General features: G+C 46.4%; 1 protein-coding gene across 3 annotated transcripts; it reads right to left on the bottom strand.

Moving 5' to 3' along the window:
- Positions 1–4,415: 4,415 nt before the first annotated feature.
- Positions 4,416–17,725, bottom strand: Ankrd33 (ankyrin repeat domain 33). Of its 3 annotated transcripts, XM_046436007.2 has the most exons (5): positions 8,171–8,304; positions 7,711–7,959; positions 7,358–7,487; positions 7,053–7,193; positions 4,421–6,029 (listed from the first exon to the last, which is right to left on the bottom strand). In XM_046436007.2, exons 2-5 carry the CDS (start codon positions 7,873–7,875, stop codon positions 5,311–5,313), a joined length of 1,155 nt encoding a protein of 384 aa, XP_046291963.1. In that variant the 5' UTR covers positions 7,876–7,959; positions 8,171–8,304; the 3' UTR covers positions 4,421–5,310. The 3 variants fall into 3 exon arrangements, with proteins under 3 accessions (XP_046291964.1, XP_046291963.1, XP_046291965.1); XM_046436009.2 differs by lacking the exon at positions 8,171–8,304 and having other exon boundaries at positions 4,422–6,029; positions 7,358–7,483; positions 7,711–7,835; XM_046436008.2 differs by lacking the exons at positions 7,053–7,193; positions 7,358–7,487; positions 7,711–7,959 and having other exon boundaries at positions 4,416–6,029; positions 8,171–17,725.
- Positions 17,726–19,602: the final 1,877 nt, after the last annotated feature.

Raw genomic sequence — 19,602 nt, 5'->3', positions numbered from 1 at the left:
TTTGATACCAGGGTTTGAACTCAGAGCCACTCAATCACTGAGCCACATCAGGGTCTCACTGAGTTGCTCAGCACCTCGTTTTTGCTGAGGCTGGCTTTGAACTTGTGATCCTCCTGCCTCAGCCTCCTTAGGGCCTTACAGTTGCTTAGGGATTACAGGTGTGCACCACTGTACCTGGCTGTGTCTTTGCATTATGAGGGTCACCAAAATAACATCCTAGAATCACAGGGGAGGCCATGGGATCCCAAGGGCACATCCACCAGCCTCCTTCATGGTGCCATTCCCTCGACCGCTTCATCCCTGGCTGCTGCTTAGATTGCCGCTTACCTACCAGGCCTAACCAGATGCCAGCTGGTGCTTACAGCCCTCACTCTTTAGGCCTCACAACAACCAGAAAGCAGTAGTGATTATAGTGATTATATATGATCGTCATTTGATGTTATAAACCAGGAAACAGAGGCTGGGAGAGGCAGGGCCTGGATGGAAATCCAGGCCTCCTGCATTTCAAAGACTGTAGCCAGGAGATTTCCCTGTGGCTTGCATTCTGCACAGCTACAGGCCTTATCATGGGTTTCTCAGCTTCTGCTGACGGGGACAGGAGCTGGAATGGAGATGGGGGCACTGGGACAACAGAGGAAAGGCTTTGGGAGGTCCAGGCAGAGCAAGTCCAGGCCTGGAGTCTTCTCTCCTTCTGATCAGCCTGGGAAGGACTGGAGGTAGCTGTCAGGAGCTGTTAGGGGATCAGAGAGATAGGGTAGGCCTGAGGGGTTGTTGGAGGGGAAGCCTGGGACTCCTGTTGTCCTGGAGATGGCCAGGGATCGGAAGGACAGGTCTTCACCAAGGTAGGAAGGTTTCTCCCTCTGCTGCCTCCTACCCCAGATACAACCCAGTTGGAACAGAGGGAGCACTGTAGATGCTGGGGTCACCCCTGAGCAGGAGAGAGGAGGGAGAGGTTCGAAGAATCAGAGGAAGCTCAGCTGTGGGTAGAGGTCATGTGCGGCACTGGAATGAACATAGGCTTTGGAGTCTCAGAGACTTGAGCTGTGAGCACAATATTGCCACTTACCAACAGGAGACATTGCGCCCATCACTTAGCCCTCATAAACTCAGTTTCCTCAACTGTACAATAGAAAGAGGATAAAGATTAATTAAAAAAGTGATATTGGCCAGGCATGGTGGTACATACCTATAATCCCAGTGGCTCAGGAGGCTAGGCAGGAGGATTGCAAGTTCAAAGCCAGCCTCAGCAACTTAGCGAGGCCCTAAGCAACTCAGTGAGACCCTGTCTCTAAATAAAATATATTTTTTAATTTTTTTTGTAGTTGTAGATGGACAGAATGACTTTATTTTATTTATTTGTATTTGGTGCTGAGGATCGAACCCAGTGCCTCACGCATGCCAGGCAAGCATTCTGCCACTGAGCTACAGCCCCAGCCTTAAGTAAAATATTTTTAAAAGGGCTGGGGCTGGGGCTCAGTGGTTAAGCGCCCCATTCAACTTCTGTGCAAAAAAAAAAAAAAAAAAGTGATATTAACAAGGCCAGGCATGATAGTAAGTGCTGTTATCTCTTTCATTTCTCACAACAGCCCTATGTGAGCATGTCACTCTTACCTTCATTCTATACTTGAGAGTTGTGAGGCTTAGACAGGTTTAATAACTTGCAAGGGTCACAGGCAGGAATGTTTCACCACTGTGCTATTCTTCCCCTGCCTGGGGTACCTAGTGCCTTCAGGTGCTATGAATTTAGCACTGGGTGGGAAGGAACAAATTCCATCTCAGAGGCCCCAAAGCAACTCACTCAATTCTCAGGGCCCTTCCTACATACAACTCCCTCACTTTTTTTTTTTTTTTTTTTGGTACTGAGGATTGAACTTGGGCACTCAACCACTGAGCCTGAGCCACATTCCCAGCCCTTTTATTTATTTATTTATTTATTTTGTATTTTATTTAGAGATAGAGTCTCACTGAGTTGTTTAGGGCCTCGATAAGTTGCTGAGGCTGGTTTTGAACTTGTGATCTTCCTGCCTCAGCCTCCTGAGCCAATGGGATTACAGGCATAAACCACCATGCCCAGCTAATAAGGCCTGTTTTGACAAACTTTACAGTTTGCAGAACCCTTTCCCCCATATTATCTAATATATTCTTCTAACATCTCTGTTTTTTTCCATTTAATGGATGGGAGAGCTGAAGCAAGAGAAACATAAGTGCCTAATTTAATGTCAGGTGGGAAATAGTAAAGTTAGCTCGGAGCTCATTCTGGCCCACCACGGTTGCTATCAAAGCCCAGGGAAGAAATATTGCTATATTAGTCACTTTCATATGTGAGTGTGTTTGTGTGTGTGTGTATTTCTATTAAAGATCAGATTTAAATATTTTTTTCTAAATATAGTAATACATGGTTAAAAGGTCAAAATGCCAATATGGGAGGCTGAAGCAGGAAGATTACAAGTTCAAGGCCAGACTCAGCAACTTAGCAAGGCCCTAAGTAACTTAAGAAGACACTATCTCAAAATAAAAAAATTTAAAGGCTGAAGATATGGCTCAGTGGTTAAGCAATCTTGGTTGGTTCAATCCCCAGTACCAAAAAAAAATTATAATAAAAAGTCAAAATACTCTATGCAGAAGAGTTCCAAATAATTCACATTGATACTCTATCCTCAAAGAGATGCAGTGCAACTCCCATTCTCTGAGTGTAGGTTTCCTATAGTGACTTCCCTCCAAAGAGTACAGAATAGAAACAGGAGAAAAGAATACGTTTTTCAGAAGAAACCTGCTAATAGTACCTCGGCCAGGTGATCAACACCAACAGTCACAGGTCATGTTCACAGGAAGGGCTCTTGACATGACATGACAAAAACTCTGTCTTTGGTCTTCCTCCTAAAAACCCATAACCCCAGTTCAATCACAAGAAAACAACAGAAAAGTTCCAGTTGAGGAACCGTCACAAAATACCTGACCAGTACTACTCAAAGCTGCCAAGATTCTCAGCCACAGCGCAAATCTGAGAAACTGCCGCAATCAAGGAGTCAAAGGAGACGTGATGCATAAATGTCATCTGGCATCCTGGATAGGATCTTGGAACAGAACAGGGACATTAGGTAGGAACTAAGAATGTGTGAATAAAATATGGACTGCAGTTAATGATAATGTATTCATATTGGCTCGTTCATTGCAACAAATGTACTATGCTCACATCAATAAGAGAAAACCGAGGGGACTCTGTGTACTATCTTTACAACTTCTTTGTAAATCTAAAACTGGTCTAAAAAATACAGTTCTGTTTTTTTTTCAAATCAAAAAATTCAAAGATAGTCAATGATGTTGGGAGCAGTAATGCACACCTGCAATCCCAGCAGCTCAGGAGGCTGAGGCAGGAGGATCACAAGTTCAAAGCCAGCCTAAAAGCAAGGTGCTAAGCAACTCAGTGAGACCCTGTCTCTAAATGAAATATAAAATAAGGCTGGGGATGTGGCTCAGTGGTTGAGTGTCCCTGAGTTCAATTCCCAGTACCTCCCGTTCCCCCAAAAAACCCAAAACAAAACAAAGTAAACAAAGAAAAAAAAAAGATAGTCAATAAATATTTTCCCTCCCACATTTGGGCAGCTGTTCAGTTCTTTCCCAGAGAAAGCAATGTGTTTCTTCCCAGAGTTTTTCCAGTGAGGGCATATGGGGTAGCTTTGTGGAGGCCACAACTGGGCCAGTGGGTCTCAGTCTCAATCTTGATCTCTGCTGGCTTCCAGCTATGGGATTCGATCGATTATTTAACTTCTCTGTACCTCCTATCCTCCAAGCTGGAATCCTTAAGATTGTTGGGAGAGGTAAATATGTTAAGGCATATAGTAAGCCCCTTATAAATGATTGCTAGGATTATGATAAATATACAAGCAAATATATTTCTGCAACAAATGTGTTAAGAATGAAATAATCAAAGTTTGCAAATCAAATCCCCCCTGAGTTACTAAGTGCCCCATAAAGGTATTTCATTTCAGATCATTGGCTAATAAACTTCATTTGAAGGGCTTTTTTTTTTTTGTACTGGGGATTGAACCAAGGGTCACTCTACTACTGAGCTACATTCCCAGCCCTTTTTATTTTGAGACTGGGTCTTACGAAATTGCCTGAGCTGACCTGGAACTCACAATCCTCCTGCTTTAGCCTCCCATGCAGTTGGGATTACAGGGGTGTGCCGCTGCGCCTGGCCTAATTTTACAATCTTATTCCAGCATATTTTCTTCCACTGATTGTCAGTAATGGTCTTTCATTTCTTTCTTTGATCCATCCTTCTGGTTGGCTTATTAAGTTGTTAACTACATCTTGGTACTCTATATTTGTTTGTTTATCTGGTACTGGGGATTCAATCCAGAGGTACTTTACCACTGAGCCACATCCCCAGCCCTATTTTGTATTTTATGTAGAGACAGGGTCTCCCTGAGTTGCTTAGCACCTCGCTTGTGCTGAGTCTGACTCTGAACCCACAATCCTCCTATCTCAGCCTCCCAAGCCACTGGGATTACAGGTATGTGTGTAAGTCATATTTATAAAATTGGTGAAAATTTTACTTTGACAAATAGTGGGATGACATCCATGCCTTTCCACCTCTCAGTTATTATCACTTTAATTCATCTTGAAGACAGCTTTATGTTGTGACCGGATGGCATCAGTCCTGCCCAGGGAGGAAGAAACTAGCTCCAGATATATTTGGAATCAAATTGATAGGAAGATAGATTTTATTCAAAGCTAGTTTTAAAGGAAGATAGAAGAAACGTATTGTGGCATAAGTTACATCTTTGAAATCCCTGAACGTGAACAGAGCTTTAAAGGAGAAGCAGTAGCAGTAGGGAAGTGAGACAAAAGGCAGGAAATGTACATATATAGATTTTGTTAGCCTGTGCTACATAGGACCGGGAGAGAGCTGTCTTGCCTCTCAGCTTCTTAGCATCTGTCAGGCCAAGGAAGGGGCAGGGAGGCAGCCCTTCAGTCTCCATTCTCAGAAGGAGAAAGTTGTTCCCAATTCAGATTGGGGCCAAATTCAGTTTGTTTCAATATCAGGACATAAAGAACTTCCTTACTCTAGCTTTGTAATGCATTGCACAGAATATAGTAATCCGCCCCCAAATGTTAGCCAATCCCCTATTGAAGGACACTTAGGTTAGTTCTACTCTGCTATTACATACAGTGCTATAACAACTTTGTACATAGGTTGGAAACCATTTTACTTAGGACTTAGGTAGAGGTGGATGGGGGGGCAGAAGTATCTCTAGGCAAGAATGCAGCATAGAAAAAGGCCTAATTACCTGCTCCTATCCTGGCCTAGCCCATCTTCCCCTGATCCTGTGCCAACCTTGCCTCCTCCTGCCTCTTCCTCTCCAACCTGAGCTCCTGGTATCGCCAGAGAGGAAGGACCAGGTTATTATGCCCTGAAGACTTGGACATAAACTTGTATTGTCTAGGGGCTGAGGGTGCCTTGGAGAGGAGGATCTTGGGAACTTGGGACCTAGTGCTAGTACTACTCCTGGGCTGCAGCCACTGAGAGAACATGCCCTGAGGGCTCTGGTAGGGAACAAAGACCCTGGGGCCAGGTACTTCCTGGGGGGGCTGGGGTACTGGAGGAGGAGGTGGGGCAGTACCTAGCAGTTCTGGCACAGACTTGCTTCGGGTGCCGAGTGCAGGTGGGTAGTCAGGACACAGTGTGTGGCAGGCAGTGGCGAGGAAGGGACTGGCCAGGCCCGTAGTGATGGTCACAAGGTGGTCCAGAACACCCCCCTCCTGAGGAGACTGGGCAAAGGAGAAGCTCAGGGTGGACTGCAATCTTTCTAGGAAGGAGGGAGCAACCTGGGCCTGGGCTTGCGCCTGGGCCACGAGCCCTGGCAAGGCCGGCCACTCGAGCTGGTAATGCTGGCTCAGTTGCTCTACTCGGGGCCTCTGCAGCAGCTGCCGGATCCTCTGCACCGTGTCGAAGCTGTCAGTCAACAAGGCCCACTCCAGGGCAGTCTTGCCCCGAACAGGATCCACAGAGGTCAGGTCAGCACCTAGGAAGATGCACAGAGTGACAAGTGGGTGGGAGAAGGAATGGTGGGACTTGCAGAAGAGCAGAGGCTTGAGCCCCAGGACTGATTTGTGTTAGATTCAAAACCAGAGAGTCCCAGCCTGCGATTGCTACTTCTTGTTCGAAAGAGATGAAGAGACTGAAGTCCAGACAGGGAAAGGACTTCTGAGAACTATTGGTGTCTTCAACCCAGAGCCGAATAACAGCCTCTGGAATCCAAGAGGCTGAGCTGAGGAGTGGAAGACGGTTGCTCAGCCCAGGCAGAGGCCCGCACCCTCTGGGGGAGGCATGTGGGGTCAGGTTCTGCTGGTCCCCTCTCCTGGTTTGTTTCTTCACCAGCACACCCCTCCATCCTGGGGGTGGGAGAGAAGCAGTCACTCTGAGACAAAGGAGGCTGTGGATCTCCCTCCTGTCTCATCCCAAAGCCAGGGTGAGGGAAGGGAAAAGCTGGAGGCGGGTATCCCCCGGAGTGACCAGCAGAGGGCAGCCCCACCTCCAGGAATAACAAGGGCCCACAATCACAAGGGCCTCGCCACCCCCTAATTCCACTTGGCCACCAGCCTCAAAGGCCACATCATGCGTCTCCTAGGGGCCAGGCTTGCCAGAGTTGAAGGTCATTTTAGACAAGGCCAGCACCCTCATGATGGTGAGGTCCAGAAAGGAAGGCCACCTGCCTTGGGTCACTCAGTCAGCAGCAGGGCAAAGACCAGAACCCAAGAGTGTGGTTCTAGATACCAGCCCTTTTGGGTTTGGGGTTTTACAGCTGGTCTAGGTTATTCTCCCAAACTTTTCTTCCTGAGATCTCCATAAACACAGCTGTCAATAGCTTGGTTTTGTTCATTGTGAGAAGCCCACAGCAAGCTCCCCTCCTCCAGGAAGTTGGCCTAGATTGACCCTCCATCTCCACCCCTCTCCTCTTTGCAACTAAATGATGGCGGAATTAACGTCTGGTGGGGAGGCTTCCGGAGGGACTGGAGGTCACACATCCAGTCCAGGCCCCCTGCACCTGCCATGAGGAGGGCAGCCACACACTCCGATCGGTTCCTCATGGCAGCCTTCATCAGTGCTGTGAGTCCCCGCTGGTCCCGGCGCTCTAGGTCCAGGCCCGCGTAGTAGTTGAGCAGGAGACTCACCAGAGAAGCGTGGCCTGCAGGGCACAGAGGTGGAGCTTGGCTTCAAAGCAAGGGGTGACAAGATTCCCAAACCACCCTGCACCAGACGCCACAAAGCCTGGCGTGGACCTTGTGCACAAAAAAATGTGGGGCTGTGGCCCTGATGGCTGGTGAAGGGTGGGGGTCAGCAGCCTCGCACCTGCTTGGGCAGCCAGCATGAGGGCCGTGTTCCCTTCTTTGTCCTGATGGTTCACATCGAGGAAAGGACAGCGACTGAGCAGGGCAACGACACTCGAGAAGCCGTGGTAGCAGGCGACCATGAGGCCTGTCTGGGGGCAGGACAGCTCAGCCCTGCTTTCCTTCAGGGTCTCCCTTGTCCTCCACATCTGTCCAGAGCCTGTCCCAAACCCTGTGAAGTCCACCCTCACCCACCCTCTTCCTCCAGGCAGTGGGGATTGCCCCAAAACTCTCTCAGAGGCTGACCAGGGTGATGTGGGGGGATACCAAGCCCCCTGCCCCCAGCTGCCCTGGAAAGCACCTGGAGCTCCTCACCCTCCCATTGCTGTCCACTTGGGTGGCCTCCTCTGGGGAGACCCCAACATCCAGCTTGGCCTGGAGCTGGGTGGGGTCGTTGTGGACACAGGCCCGGTACAGGGCCCCCAGCTTGCAGCCTGGGGTTGCGGTGCCCTTGCTGGGGCAGGATGGTGCCTCAGACATGGCCACCTTCCCCCGGCAATGGCAGACCCTCCTCCTCCAGTCTGGGGCCAGAAGACAAGTCCTTCCTCATGCGGTTGGCAGCAGCTATGGCAGAAGGGAGAAGAGCAGAGTCTCCCTGAATCCGAGGGATGGTCCCCCAGCTGCAACCCTCTCCCCAGGGAAGGCCTTTCTCCTGCAGGGGTCTCGCCCATGCACCAGGTGGAGGACAAAGGACAAGCACCGGGTGGCTGGGGATCCAGCAGAGGACAGGGTGTCAGTGAGGTTCAGGGCAGGGGTCTGTCTTTTTTTCTCTTACCTGGGGCTCTGAGGGTCCTCAGGAGGTGGTCACTGCTGTGGCACAGCCTGGGGCCCAGGAGCACTTCCCAGATGCGTAGGAGCACACTCACTAGGTCTCTGGAGTGGCTGGAGGGACTGTCCCTCCCCAGGAAGCAATGCAGATAACAGATGGCTGGCTGGACTTTCTCAGAAAGAGCTGCTGCAAACACCTCAGGGCTGAGCTGGGTCAAGCCGGTTAGGAAGGGATTGGGGACCTGGAGGGGCAGGTGCTCTGTCTTAGCCATCCAAGATCCGCCCCAAGAACCTGCCAGGCCGAGTCGCTCCAGGGCAGCTCCTCCTACCTGGGGCGAGGTGGGGGCGGCTGCCCAGAGTAGGACTGGCACGGACCAGATGCGCTCACCTTCAGCCTTCTGCACCAACTGAATGCCTCCAAGACAGAGCTTTTGAAGATGGAAAGGTTGTGGGGTCTAGGCCTGAAGTCCCTCCCCTTTGATGGAGTAGATTAGGGAGGGGGTGGTGGCAGGAGAGTGTATGAGTGCAGGTATCCCATTAAATAGGGTTGGGACTCTGAGGAGCACTTGGAGTGGGGGTCTTCAGAAGTCACCTGGACTGACTTTCTCTTTCTTTCTTTCCCTTTCTTTCTTTCTTTCTTTCTTATAGGTTTTGGGGAAATCAAGGAATAAAGAATTGTCCAGTTAAGTATAGATTATAGCCAGGTACCATGGAGCACTCCTGTAATCCCAGCCACTCTGGAGGCTGAGGCAGAATTGTGAATTAGAGGCCAGCCTCAGTGATCAGTGAGACCCTGATTCAAAAATAAAAAGGGCTGGGGATGTAACAGTATTACAGTGCCCTATGTTCAATCCCCAGTATCTGCCCCCCGACCCTCATACGCAAAATATAGAACTTGCCAGGGGCAGTAGTGCAAGCCTGTAATCCCAGTGGCTCAGGAGGCTGAGGCAGGAGGATCAAGAGTTCAAAGCCAGCCTCAGCAATTTAGTAAGGCTCTAATTTAGTGAGACCCTGTCTCTAAATAAAATATAAAAAAGGGCTGAGGATGTGGCTCAGTGGTTAAGGATCCCTGGGTTCAATCCTCGGTACCACAAAAAGAAATAAAGAAGTATAGAATTTATGATGTGTTCAATTTAATGGATTAGTTTTGATGTGGTAAATTAAATGTGAAATTTTAAGTTAAATTATTAATGCAATAATAGGTTGTTGTTAAATTATTTAAATTAATATTAAATTTAACGAATTAGACATCTGATATAGAAAATTGAGCCAATTATATCCCCCTGTTTGTATCACTTTCACTGCTTTCTTTTTTTGTTTTTCTTTGTTTCCCTTTCATCCTTGGTCCTGGTTCCAATTTTTCCTCCTCCCCTTACCAATTGGCACTTATATATCCTTAAAAATGTACATTTCAGCAGGGTGTGTGGCAAAAGCATGTAATCCCAGTGACTTGGGAGGCTGAAGAAGGAGGATCACAAGTTCAAGCTAGACTCCACAATTTAGCAGGATCCTGTCTCAAAATTTAAAAAAACACAAAGTTGAGTATAGTGGTGTCATATCTGTAATTCCCACCAGCCAGGAGGCTGAAGCAGGAGGATCGAAAGTTCAAAGTCAACCTAAGCAATTTAGTGAGACCCTGTCTCAAAAATTAAAAAGAGCCGGGGATATGGCTGGATGGTAAAGTGCTCCTCGGTTCAATTTGCATTACCAAAAAACAAGAAAATATACATTTGTTTTGAAAAAGTTAGTTTGGATTTGTGTATCTGTTTTTAACTAACATTAAGAATGGTACTACAGAGCTCTTTTTGTTTGTCTCACTCAGTACCTTGTTTTAAGATCTGTTCTTACCCATGCCTATAATCCCAGCTAATTGGGAGGCAGAAGCAGGAGGATTGCAAGTTCAAGGTTAGCCTCAGCAACCTGGTGAGACCCTATCTCAAAATGTAAAAGGCCTGAGGATGCAGCTCAGTGGTAGAGTAGGTGCCTAGGCTCAATCCCAGTAATGCAAAAAACAAATAAACAAACTAAAAACCTATCCTTGTTGCTTGCTGTGTAGCGTAGCAGTTAGGAGTGTGTTTGGTTGTGAGGAACCAAAAGCTGTCTGTAGTGGGCTGATTGCTTAACATCAATCCAAAGCTGCTTTTAGGGTTTCTTCGAAACTACAGGAGCTAGAAAGCTAAAACAGCACTTCCCAGGTTCTCTTAAACAAGGAATCTGTGGTTTAGGTTCTGCTCTTGTGCAAGACATAAATTTGGAACAGAGCAACATAGCTTGGGACATCCGCTTTGCTGTCACAAATCATGACAGCAGCAGGCGGGCTCTGGTGAGTAGCTTCCTGATTCATCAGCTTCCTGTAGTAGGGACTGTTGTTTTCTCATCACAGGCTCATGTGACTCTCAAAGCCAGAAGTTGCTCCCTACACAGAGCTTGCTTTCCCAATCCTTTCTGCTTAAACTTAGCCAGATTCATTTCTTTTGTCTGCAAGTGAACTCTGACATGCATGGCTTAAGCAACAGGGTTTTAGCTGAGTGTGGTGGTTCATGCCTGTGATCCCAGCTACTCACTGCTCCAGAGGTTGAAGCAGGAGGATCACAGGTTCCAGGTCAGCCTCAGCAACTTAATGAGGCCCTAAGCAAGGGAGACTGTCTCGAAATAAAAGGGCTGGGGGTGTAGCTCAGTGGTAAAACCTTGTATGTTCAACCCCCAGTTTCCTAACACCATTAATTAATTAATTAAGTAAGTAAGTAAGTAAGTAATTGAATCCTCAGGCCCAGGGGAAAAAAGAAAGAAAGAAGAAAAAATAGGGGCTTATTTTTCACGCAAGATAAAAACGTTCAGGGATATTAAGCTGTTAGTGTTAAGCAACTAGATGTCATGGCTTGCTCTTACTTTTCCTTTTAATCACAAGATAGCTGATACACCTCAAGATGTGACGGGGTGCCATGAAAATAGAAGAGAGCTCAGTGGACCAGAGGAAGGGGATAATGGGGGGAGATGGCAAAAGGCAGGAATGGTGGAACACATCTGATCAAACTTTCCTATGGCCAGGCAGTGGCACACGCCTGTAATCCCAGTGGCTCGGGAGGCTGAGAGAGGAGGATCTTGAGTTCAAAGCCAGCCTCAGCAAAAGTGAGGTGCTAAGCAACTCAGTGAGATCCTGTCTCTAGATAAATTACAAAAATGGGATTGGGATGTGGCTCAGTAGTTAAGGACCCCTGAGTTCAATCTCTGGTACCAAAACAAACAAACAAAAAAAAACCTTTCCTATGTACATACGTGAGTATACCACAGTGAATTTTACCTTTACGTATATCCATGATGCACTAATGGGGAAAAAAAAAACCCTCTAAATAAATAGAAGAAAGATCAGTAGAGTAGAGGCAAGGGAACAGGGGGTGGAGGAGGGAATGGAAAGGGGAAGTCATCGGGACACAATTGCAGCAAATTATATTCCATGCTTTTGTAATTATGTCAAAATGAATCCTAATGTTATGTATAACTCTAATGAACTAATAAAAAGCATTAAGTAGAAAAAAAGTAAAATAAAAAATAATCCCAGAGGAAGAGGCTTGAGGGAGGGGGGGAAAAAAAGCTTCTACCCCTCAAGCCATCTCAGTAAAATGTGGTGAATGCACACTATGGGCCTCTACGCAGAAGTCAGATGGTATCTAGTAGATGAGGTCAGACATCTCCCAATTCCCCTTCTTTCTAGTCACCTTTTAGTTAGGTGTGAACATGTAATACAATTTTGACCAGTGAAATGCTAGCAGCTTTCTACTACCATGACAAAATATCTGAGGAAATCAACTTATAGGAAATAAATGATTTATTTTGGCTCATGGCTTCAGAGATTTCAGTCCATTGTCAGTTGGCTCCATTGTTTCTGGGCCTGTGGTGAGGCCCGGGCGTAACAGTGGGGGGCCATGGTGGGGCAAAACCGATCACCTCAGCTGCTGGGAAGCAGGGGGCAGGGGCAGAGCAAGAGAGACTACTAATGTGTACAGGACAAAATATGGTTTTGAAAAGTACGCCCACAAGGCCCGCTATCTTCAGCTAGGTCTTACCTCCTACAGTTTTCACCAATTCCCAATAACATCCCCATCTAAGGACCAAGCCTTCAATATGTGAGCCTACAGTTGGATTCCAGATCCAAACTGTAATAGTGGGGTTCCTGAGAAAATCTTTGCACCTTAGGCCAGGCATGATGCACACGCCTATAATCCCAATGCCTTGGGAGGCTGAGGCAGGAGAATTGCAAGTTCAAAGCCAGCTTCAGTGACTTAGCAGGGCCCTGAGCAACTCAGTGAGATCCTATTTCTAAATAATATACAGAAAAGAGCTGGGGGTGTTGCCCAGTGGTTAAGCACCCCTGAGTTCAATCCCTGTTACCCCCCCCAAAAAAGAAAATCTTTTTTCTCTTGATAAAAGATGTGGGGCCCTCTTACTTCATCCTTTCTTTTCTCTTCTTCTGCTGCATAGAATTCCATGGTTTGCATCCACCACATTTTATTTATCCCTTCTTCCAGTGACGGACACCTAGGTTGCCTCCAACTTCCTACCACTACAAATAATGCTTCAGTACTTATCCTTGTACGTAGGTAGTTGTGGAACCAGGCAAGAACATCTCTGAGACTGCTGGGTCTTAGGGCCCGTACATGCTTATTGACCACATACTGTCAGGATGCTCTGTTTTGCAGTGTGCCCCTAGCAGTGCATAAGTTCATCTACATCTTTGCTAACACTTGTCATTTATTCAGCCCTAGAAAACTTCAATTTTGACATGGTTAAATTTATTAAAATTTTTCCTAGCCAAGCACAGTGGCTCATGCCTGTAATCCCAGTGGCTCATGAGGCTGAGACAGGAGGATCACAAGTTTGACCACAAGTTTAGAACAGTAGTTCTAAACATTGGCTTCACAATGTAATCGCTTAAGGACTTTTTAGAAATAGTGCTGCCTGGAATTAATATTGTTAAAATGGTCATCCTACCAAAGGCAATATACAGATTCAATGGGATTCCCCTTAAAATATGACATTCTTCATGGAACTAGAAAAAACAGTCTTAAGATTGATTTGGAAGACCAAGAATACCCAAAGCAATATAAGTCAAAAGAGCAATGCTGGAGGCATCTCAGTACCTGACTTCAAATCATTCTACAGCGCTACAGAAACAAAAACTGCATGGTACTGGCCTAAAAACCATAGACCAATGGTACAGAATAGAAGACACAGAGACAAAGCCACACATCTACATTCATCTGATCTTTGAAAAAGGAGCCAAAAACATACAATGGAGAAGAGACAGCCTTTTTAACAAATGGTGCTGGGACAACTGGTTATCAATATGTAGAAGAATGAAACTAAACCTTTATCTCTCACCCTGCACAACAATCAATTCAAAATGGATCAAAGACCTAGGAATTAGATCAGAAACTACGCAACTCCTAGAAGAAAACGTAAGGTCAACACTCCAGCTTTTAGGAACGAGCAGGACTTTCTCACTGACACCTAAAGCTCAGGAAATAATGCCAAGAGTTAATAAATGGGACAGCCTCAAATTAAAAAATTTCTCAGCCAAGAAAACAATTAGGAATGTGAAGAGAGAACCCACAGAATGGGAGAAAATCTTTTCTAGCCACTCTTTTGACATAGGATTAATATCTAGAATATACAAAGAGCTCAAAAAACACCAAAAAAATCAAATAACCCAATTAATAAAGTGGACAAATGAGGGCTGGGGATGTGGCTCAAGTGGTAGCGCGCTCGCCTCGCATGCGTGCGGCCCGGGTTCGATCCTCAGCACCACATACAAAGATGTTATGTCTGCCGAACTACTAAAACTAAAAAGTAAATATTAAAATTCCCTCTCTCTCTCTCTCTCTCTTTAAAAAAAAAAGGTGGACAAATGAATTAAACAGACACTTCTCAGACACTTCTCAAAAGAAGAAATATAAATGGCCAACAAATACATGAAAAATGTTCAACATCATTAGCAATTAGGGAAATGAATATCAAAACTATACTGAGATTTCATCTCACACCAGTCAGAATGGCAGTCATCAAGAATATAAACAAGGGGCTGGGAATACCACTCAGTTGGTAAAGTGCTTGCTTTGCATGGGTTTTCCCAGCACCATTTAAAAAAAAAAAAAGACTACAAACAATAATAAATGCTGGAGAGGATGTGGAGAAAAAGGAGCACTTCCACACTGTTGGTGGAACTGTAAATTAGTACAACCTCTATGGAAATCAGTATGAAGGTTCCTCAAAACTCTAGTCATGCAACCACTGTATTACCCAGCTATACCACTTCTCAGTATTTACCCTGAAGAATTAAAGGCATCTTACTACAGTGATACCTGCATACCCGTGTTTACAGCAGCACAATTCACAATAGCCAAACTATAGAACCAGCCTAGGTATCCATCAGTAGATGAATGGATAAAAAAAATATATGGCATGTATACACAATGGAGTTTTATCCAGCCATAAAGAAAAATGAAATTATGGCATTTGCAGGAAAACGAATGGAACTAGAGACCATCATGTTAAGTGAAATAAGTCAAACTCAGGTGGTCCAGCGTCCTTTATTTTCTCTCATATGTGGAAGCTAGAGAGGAAAAAGGAAAAACAAAGGTGGGGGTGGATCTCATGAAAATTAAAGGGAGATCAGTAGAGGAAAGGGACCAAGGGTTAGGAGGGAAGGAGGAGAAAAGTGCTGGGTAATGATTGGCCAAATTATATTATTATATTATGTGCATGTATGAAAATGTAACAACAAATTCCATCATTATGTAAAAATATAAAAATGTGAAAAAAATAGTGTGGAAAGAGAGAAAGAAAAGAAATGGAGCTGACTGGAACCCATTCCAGAGATTTGGGGACACAGCCTAGACAACAGAATTTTTAAAATCTCCCTGTGTGACTCCAACGTACAAGGTTGAGAAACCTTCCCAAGATGATGCTCATTAAAATACAGTTAATTTTTAAAAGTGGAGTAAGCCAATAAGCTGACACTCATCTGTAACCCTAACTGCTTTGGGAGATGAGGGAGAAGGGTCACAAGTTCCAGGCCAGTCTGGGCAACTTAGCAAGACCCTGTCTCAACATAAGAATTCTAAAAGAGGGGTGCTGGAGATGTAGCTTAGTGCTCCTGGGTTCAACCCTCAACATTAAAAAAAAGGAGAAGAGGAGGAAGAGGAAGAGAAAGAAGAACAAAATGAGATGACTTGGTAACTAATGATAAAAAAGAAAAATCAGAAAGATCCCCCCGGCCTGCTTCTTCCTGTTCTCTTCAACCTCTCCTGTGCACACAGTTCACCATTCCTTCCTGCTATCTTTAATCCATTCATTTGCTAACTTTTTTATTTTTTATTTTTTTGGTGTTGGGAATGGAACCCAGGGCCTGCTAAGCATGTGCTCTCCCACTGAGTTATATACACCTCCAGCCCATTCAATAACTATTAATTGAAAATTTGAACTCTGACAGGCATATATTTCAGCTCTTGTGAGTTTTCCACTGATTATCATTAATCTCATTCTTGGCTGTTATTCTCACCTTGGCATCTCTGTCTCCTGCATCCAGAACAGTGTTATCTATTTGGTAAATGTGAGTTCCCTGACAGTCTCTCCTTGGCCTGAGAAGTCCCACAGCACCATGCAGGAATAATGGGATGAGAGATAGGGACATTTTAACCTATGCTGACAGGCCTCAAAGACACCTAACTAGGTGAAAGGGGAGTTCACATTTTGCTTTTCCAATTCTTTCCCCCAAGCCTAGAGAAACTACTTCTGGTTCAGTGGAGATCAATCCCCTGCCCTCACAAGCCAAGCGTCGAGTTTCCGCAAGGCCACTTTCAGCCAGCAGGTGGCAGCCGTGGGTAGGAATTGGGAGGCGTCCCACGCACAGCCAGGCTACAGCAGAGGGTTCCAGGGTCAGAGACAGGGGCAAGGGCTTGTCAGGGCTTGGCTGAAAATGCAAAGAATAGGAGAGTCACTTCTCTAGATCATCTTTAGCCAAACTGGCTGGATATCCAGGAAGTCTGTGATGTTTCTTTAAATTTCTGCCTCCCTCATGGATACCCTGTGCCAAGGTGCCTGTCCAGGCTTCCTTCCCCAGGAAAACTCCAGGGATGCCGCCCCAGCCCCTGCCTAGTCCCCAGTCTGAGTCCAGCCCTCCCTAAGTATGTATCTGCTGATGGAGGTAAAAGTGGTGCTGGGGAGTGGAGGTTGCCATTTAATGTGTAAAATGATGAATAAGATCCTGGGTGATACAGGTAAATATCAGTCAGGGCCTTCTGGGGTGTCTCTATGGTAACTTTTTTTTTCTTTTGGTGGTGGTACTAGGGATTGAACCCAGAGGTGCTTTGCCACTGAGCTACATCCCCAGCCCTTTATATATTTTTTTTATTTTTATTTTTGAGACAGGGTCTCATTAAGTTGCAGAGGCTGATTCTCAAACTTGCAATCCTCCTGCCTCAGCCTCCTAAGTAGTTGGGATTATAGACAAGTGTATGCTGATGTTCCTAGCTGTATGGTACCCTTAAGGATCAAAAATAAAGGAATATGGGGCTGGGATTGTAGCTCAGTGGTAGAGCGCTCGCCTAACATGTGGGGCTCTGGGTTCGATCCTCAGCACCACGTAAAAATAAATGAATGGAATAAAGGCATTGTGTCCAACGGGAAAAAAATTTTTTTTTAAATAAAGGAATATTATGGGTAATCCTCCTTTTGTTCTCTTAGCTGATGGGATCTGAGGGGAATTATCTTTGCTTGCTACTCCGATTTCTCTTCAGCGACACTCTCTCCATTGTCTTCTTTTGATACTCTTTTGACTTTGAAAGTCTTTGATTTTCCTCTAACTTCTAACCTTGCTCACTGACTGGCTCTTCCCATCTCTATTCCTCGAATTCTCCCTCTTAAGCCCTGATAACATATATTGTCTGGAGTGAGGCTTGACTCTCTTCTTGACTTGTGGAATTCAGTCAGGAGGGAATCAGAAAGGAAAGGGTTGTTTGAGGAGAGCAGAGTGACAAATCCACAGAGAAGGAACTCAGGAAACATGATAGTCTGATTTGAACATGAACCAGTTATCTTTGGGGAGCCAAATATCTCATCCTCTTCCTTTCTTCTGGGCTCTTTCTTCATGAGAAGCCCTACTTCCAGCTTACAGGCTTGGGGGCAGGTACTGCCAGAGAAAGGCCAGACCCAGCATAAAGGCAAAGACTAGGCGCAGGATGGGACCTAGCCGGGTGGGGCAGGGAATGGAGGAGGTGGCCTCTGATCCCAGCTCAGCCCCTTCTGGGGGTCCTGTGTGACCTGCCACAGGTCATGCCCTCTACTCCCCAACCCTGATCTACATCACAAAGCCTGCAGCTCATAACTCAGGGCCAGCCAGGAAAGTCTGGGATTGATTTAGGGCCTGCTCTGACCAGCTCACTGGACGATGGCCCCTTGGATGTGGGCAGGGACAAGGGTCATGGGTGAAGTTCAGGAAGGAGGGTTCTGACCACCACTACATCTACATCATACCTGTAGCAGATCCTTCTGCAATCCTAGTGAATTGTGATGTGTGGGGGTGGGGCAGGTGGGGTGGGGGTGGGGTAGGGGGTTGCAGTTTCCAGGCAAAGGAGTTCAAAGCTCCCTCTGACCAGCCCATTCTCTCTGGCTCAGCTGGGGCCATGTTAAGAAAGTTGTATTCATGGCCCAGAGGGCATTCAGGGACCACATCTTCAGGATGCAGGCTCAAGGAATCCTACAAAGGAAAGTGAGTTTCACTGCCCACCAAGGACGGTTGGCTAATTCCTCAGTAAGGCCCTTCTATCCATCACCACCAACCTCAGTTACAAAGAGCTGCTCACAACCTGGTCTCCCTGGCCTGGGCGGCCACAGTCCAGTGCTCTTTTCATTTAGCCTGCTGCATTTCAAGGTGATACTTTCCATTTATCCACCATTCTATCCTGGAGCTGTCACTGAAGAATTTCCTCTAATCTGTTTCAAACTTTTTTGATCATCATCCAGAGAAACATTTATATCAATCAGGACCCAGAAAACGTGGAAATATGTTTAACTAAAAGCAAAGTTTTATAAAATTTTGTGATATACTGTGGTGTTCTTTATTTTGTTGTAAAAAGAAGAAGTTTTAAAAATAATCTTATGAGCAGGGGTGGTGGTGCACACCTGTAATCCCAGTGGCTCTGAAGGCTGAGGCAGGAGAATTGCAAGTTCAAAGCCAGCTTCAGCAACTTAGCGAGGCCCTAAGCAATTCAGCAAGACCCTGTCTCAAAATAAAAAATAAAAAGGGCTGGGGATGTGGCTGAGTGGTAAAGTGGCCCTGGGTTCAATTCCTGGTACCAAAATAATAGTAGTAGTAGTAGTAGTAGTAGTAATAAAGAACAATCCTGTGCTGGCCTGTGCAGTTTATAATAAGTAACCTCTTACATTTTTACACCTTCACAAGTTTTAAAGACCAATTTACAAATACAAATATCCACATTATCTTCATGAAAGCCAGTGAGAACGGGAAGATAGGTTTTTTCATAGCTCCATTTTATAGATGAGGAAACAAAGGCTCAGTGGTTGATAGATTGCTTGAGATCACCTGGCCAGGAAGTGGCAGGGATGGAATCCAAGTCAGGCCCACTTGTGCTTGTTCAGGGTCCCCTATCCCCTGTAGCTTCTATTTCTGTCTCCTCTGCAGTCCTCTTACTGGAGTTCATTGTCATTTCCCAGTATGAAGGGCACCTCCTCCCATGGGGAAGATGGAGGGACAAGCAGCACGGTAATTCTGTTTTCTGTTAACACTGCACCATCTGTCAGTCCTAGCCTCAGCCTCCACCCTCTACTCAAGAGGCCAGAGTTGGGAAAGGAGGCCATTTTCCAGGGAGTCTGGGCCTGGAGGACCCCCTCCCCCACCCAGGGACTCAGCACACCCACAGAAAGCCGTGAACTAGAATTATTGGGGATCTCAGGGGAGCAAGATGGGAGGAAGGACCTGCTGAGGCAGAGGGGTAACAGGAGGGGGGCCATCCCTCCCCCCATCCCCCACCTCCGGGAGACACCAGAGCCAGCGGCGGGCAGGGCGAGCTGGTCGCAGCACCGGGAGCCCCCCAGCCACTACGGGTGAGGACAAGTCAGTCCATCTCGCAGGGGCCGGGGCAGATTTATGGGGCCGCGGGTGTGGCTGGCTGTTACTCAGCCTCTGACTTTTTAATTCCTTAGTCTCCTCACCCACCCCGCCCCCTCCCCAAGAAGGCCTTTGTGCAGGACAATGAGGAATCTATAAATTCCGGGGGACAGGGATGTGGGGGAGGGGAACACCGGCTCCTTCAGCGCCCCCTACCTGCCCTGGAGGCCCTGCGTAAATAACTAGAGGTGGCTTCCACGACCTGTCCCACCTCCGCTGATCCACCCTGGAGCCAGAAAGGTGGCTAAATCTCA

The sequence above is a fragment of the Marmota monax genome, unplaced genomic scaffold (assembly GCF_021218885.2).
Source record: "Marmota monax isolate L192 unplaced genomic scaffold, Marmota_monax_Labrador192_F-V1.1 WCK01_AAM20220418_F8-fsc00012, whole genome shotgun sequence".
NCBI classification, from domain to species: Eukaryota; Metazoa; Chordata; class Mammalia; order Rodentia; family Sciuridae; genus Marmota; species Marmota monax.
Note: the sequence above shows the minus strand (reverse complement) of the source record. Positions and strands in the feature narration are given on the sequence as shown.

Bases quoted from the DNA above. Each gene is read 5' to 3' on its own strand.
- Ankrd33 (XM_046436007.2), bottom strand. From the start codon at position 7,875: ATGTCTGAGGCACCATCCTGCCCCAGCAAGGGCACCGCAACCCCAGGC. The intron at 7,488-7,710 runs GTGAGGAGCTCC...TCCTGCCCCCAG, and splicing joins AAGTGGACAGCAATGGGAGG to ACAGGCCTCATGGTCGCCTG. The intron at 6,030-7,052 runs GTGCAGGGGGCC...GCATCTTCCTAG, and splicing joins GGCTGCCCTCCTCATGGCAG to GTGCTGACCTGACCTCTGTG.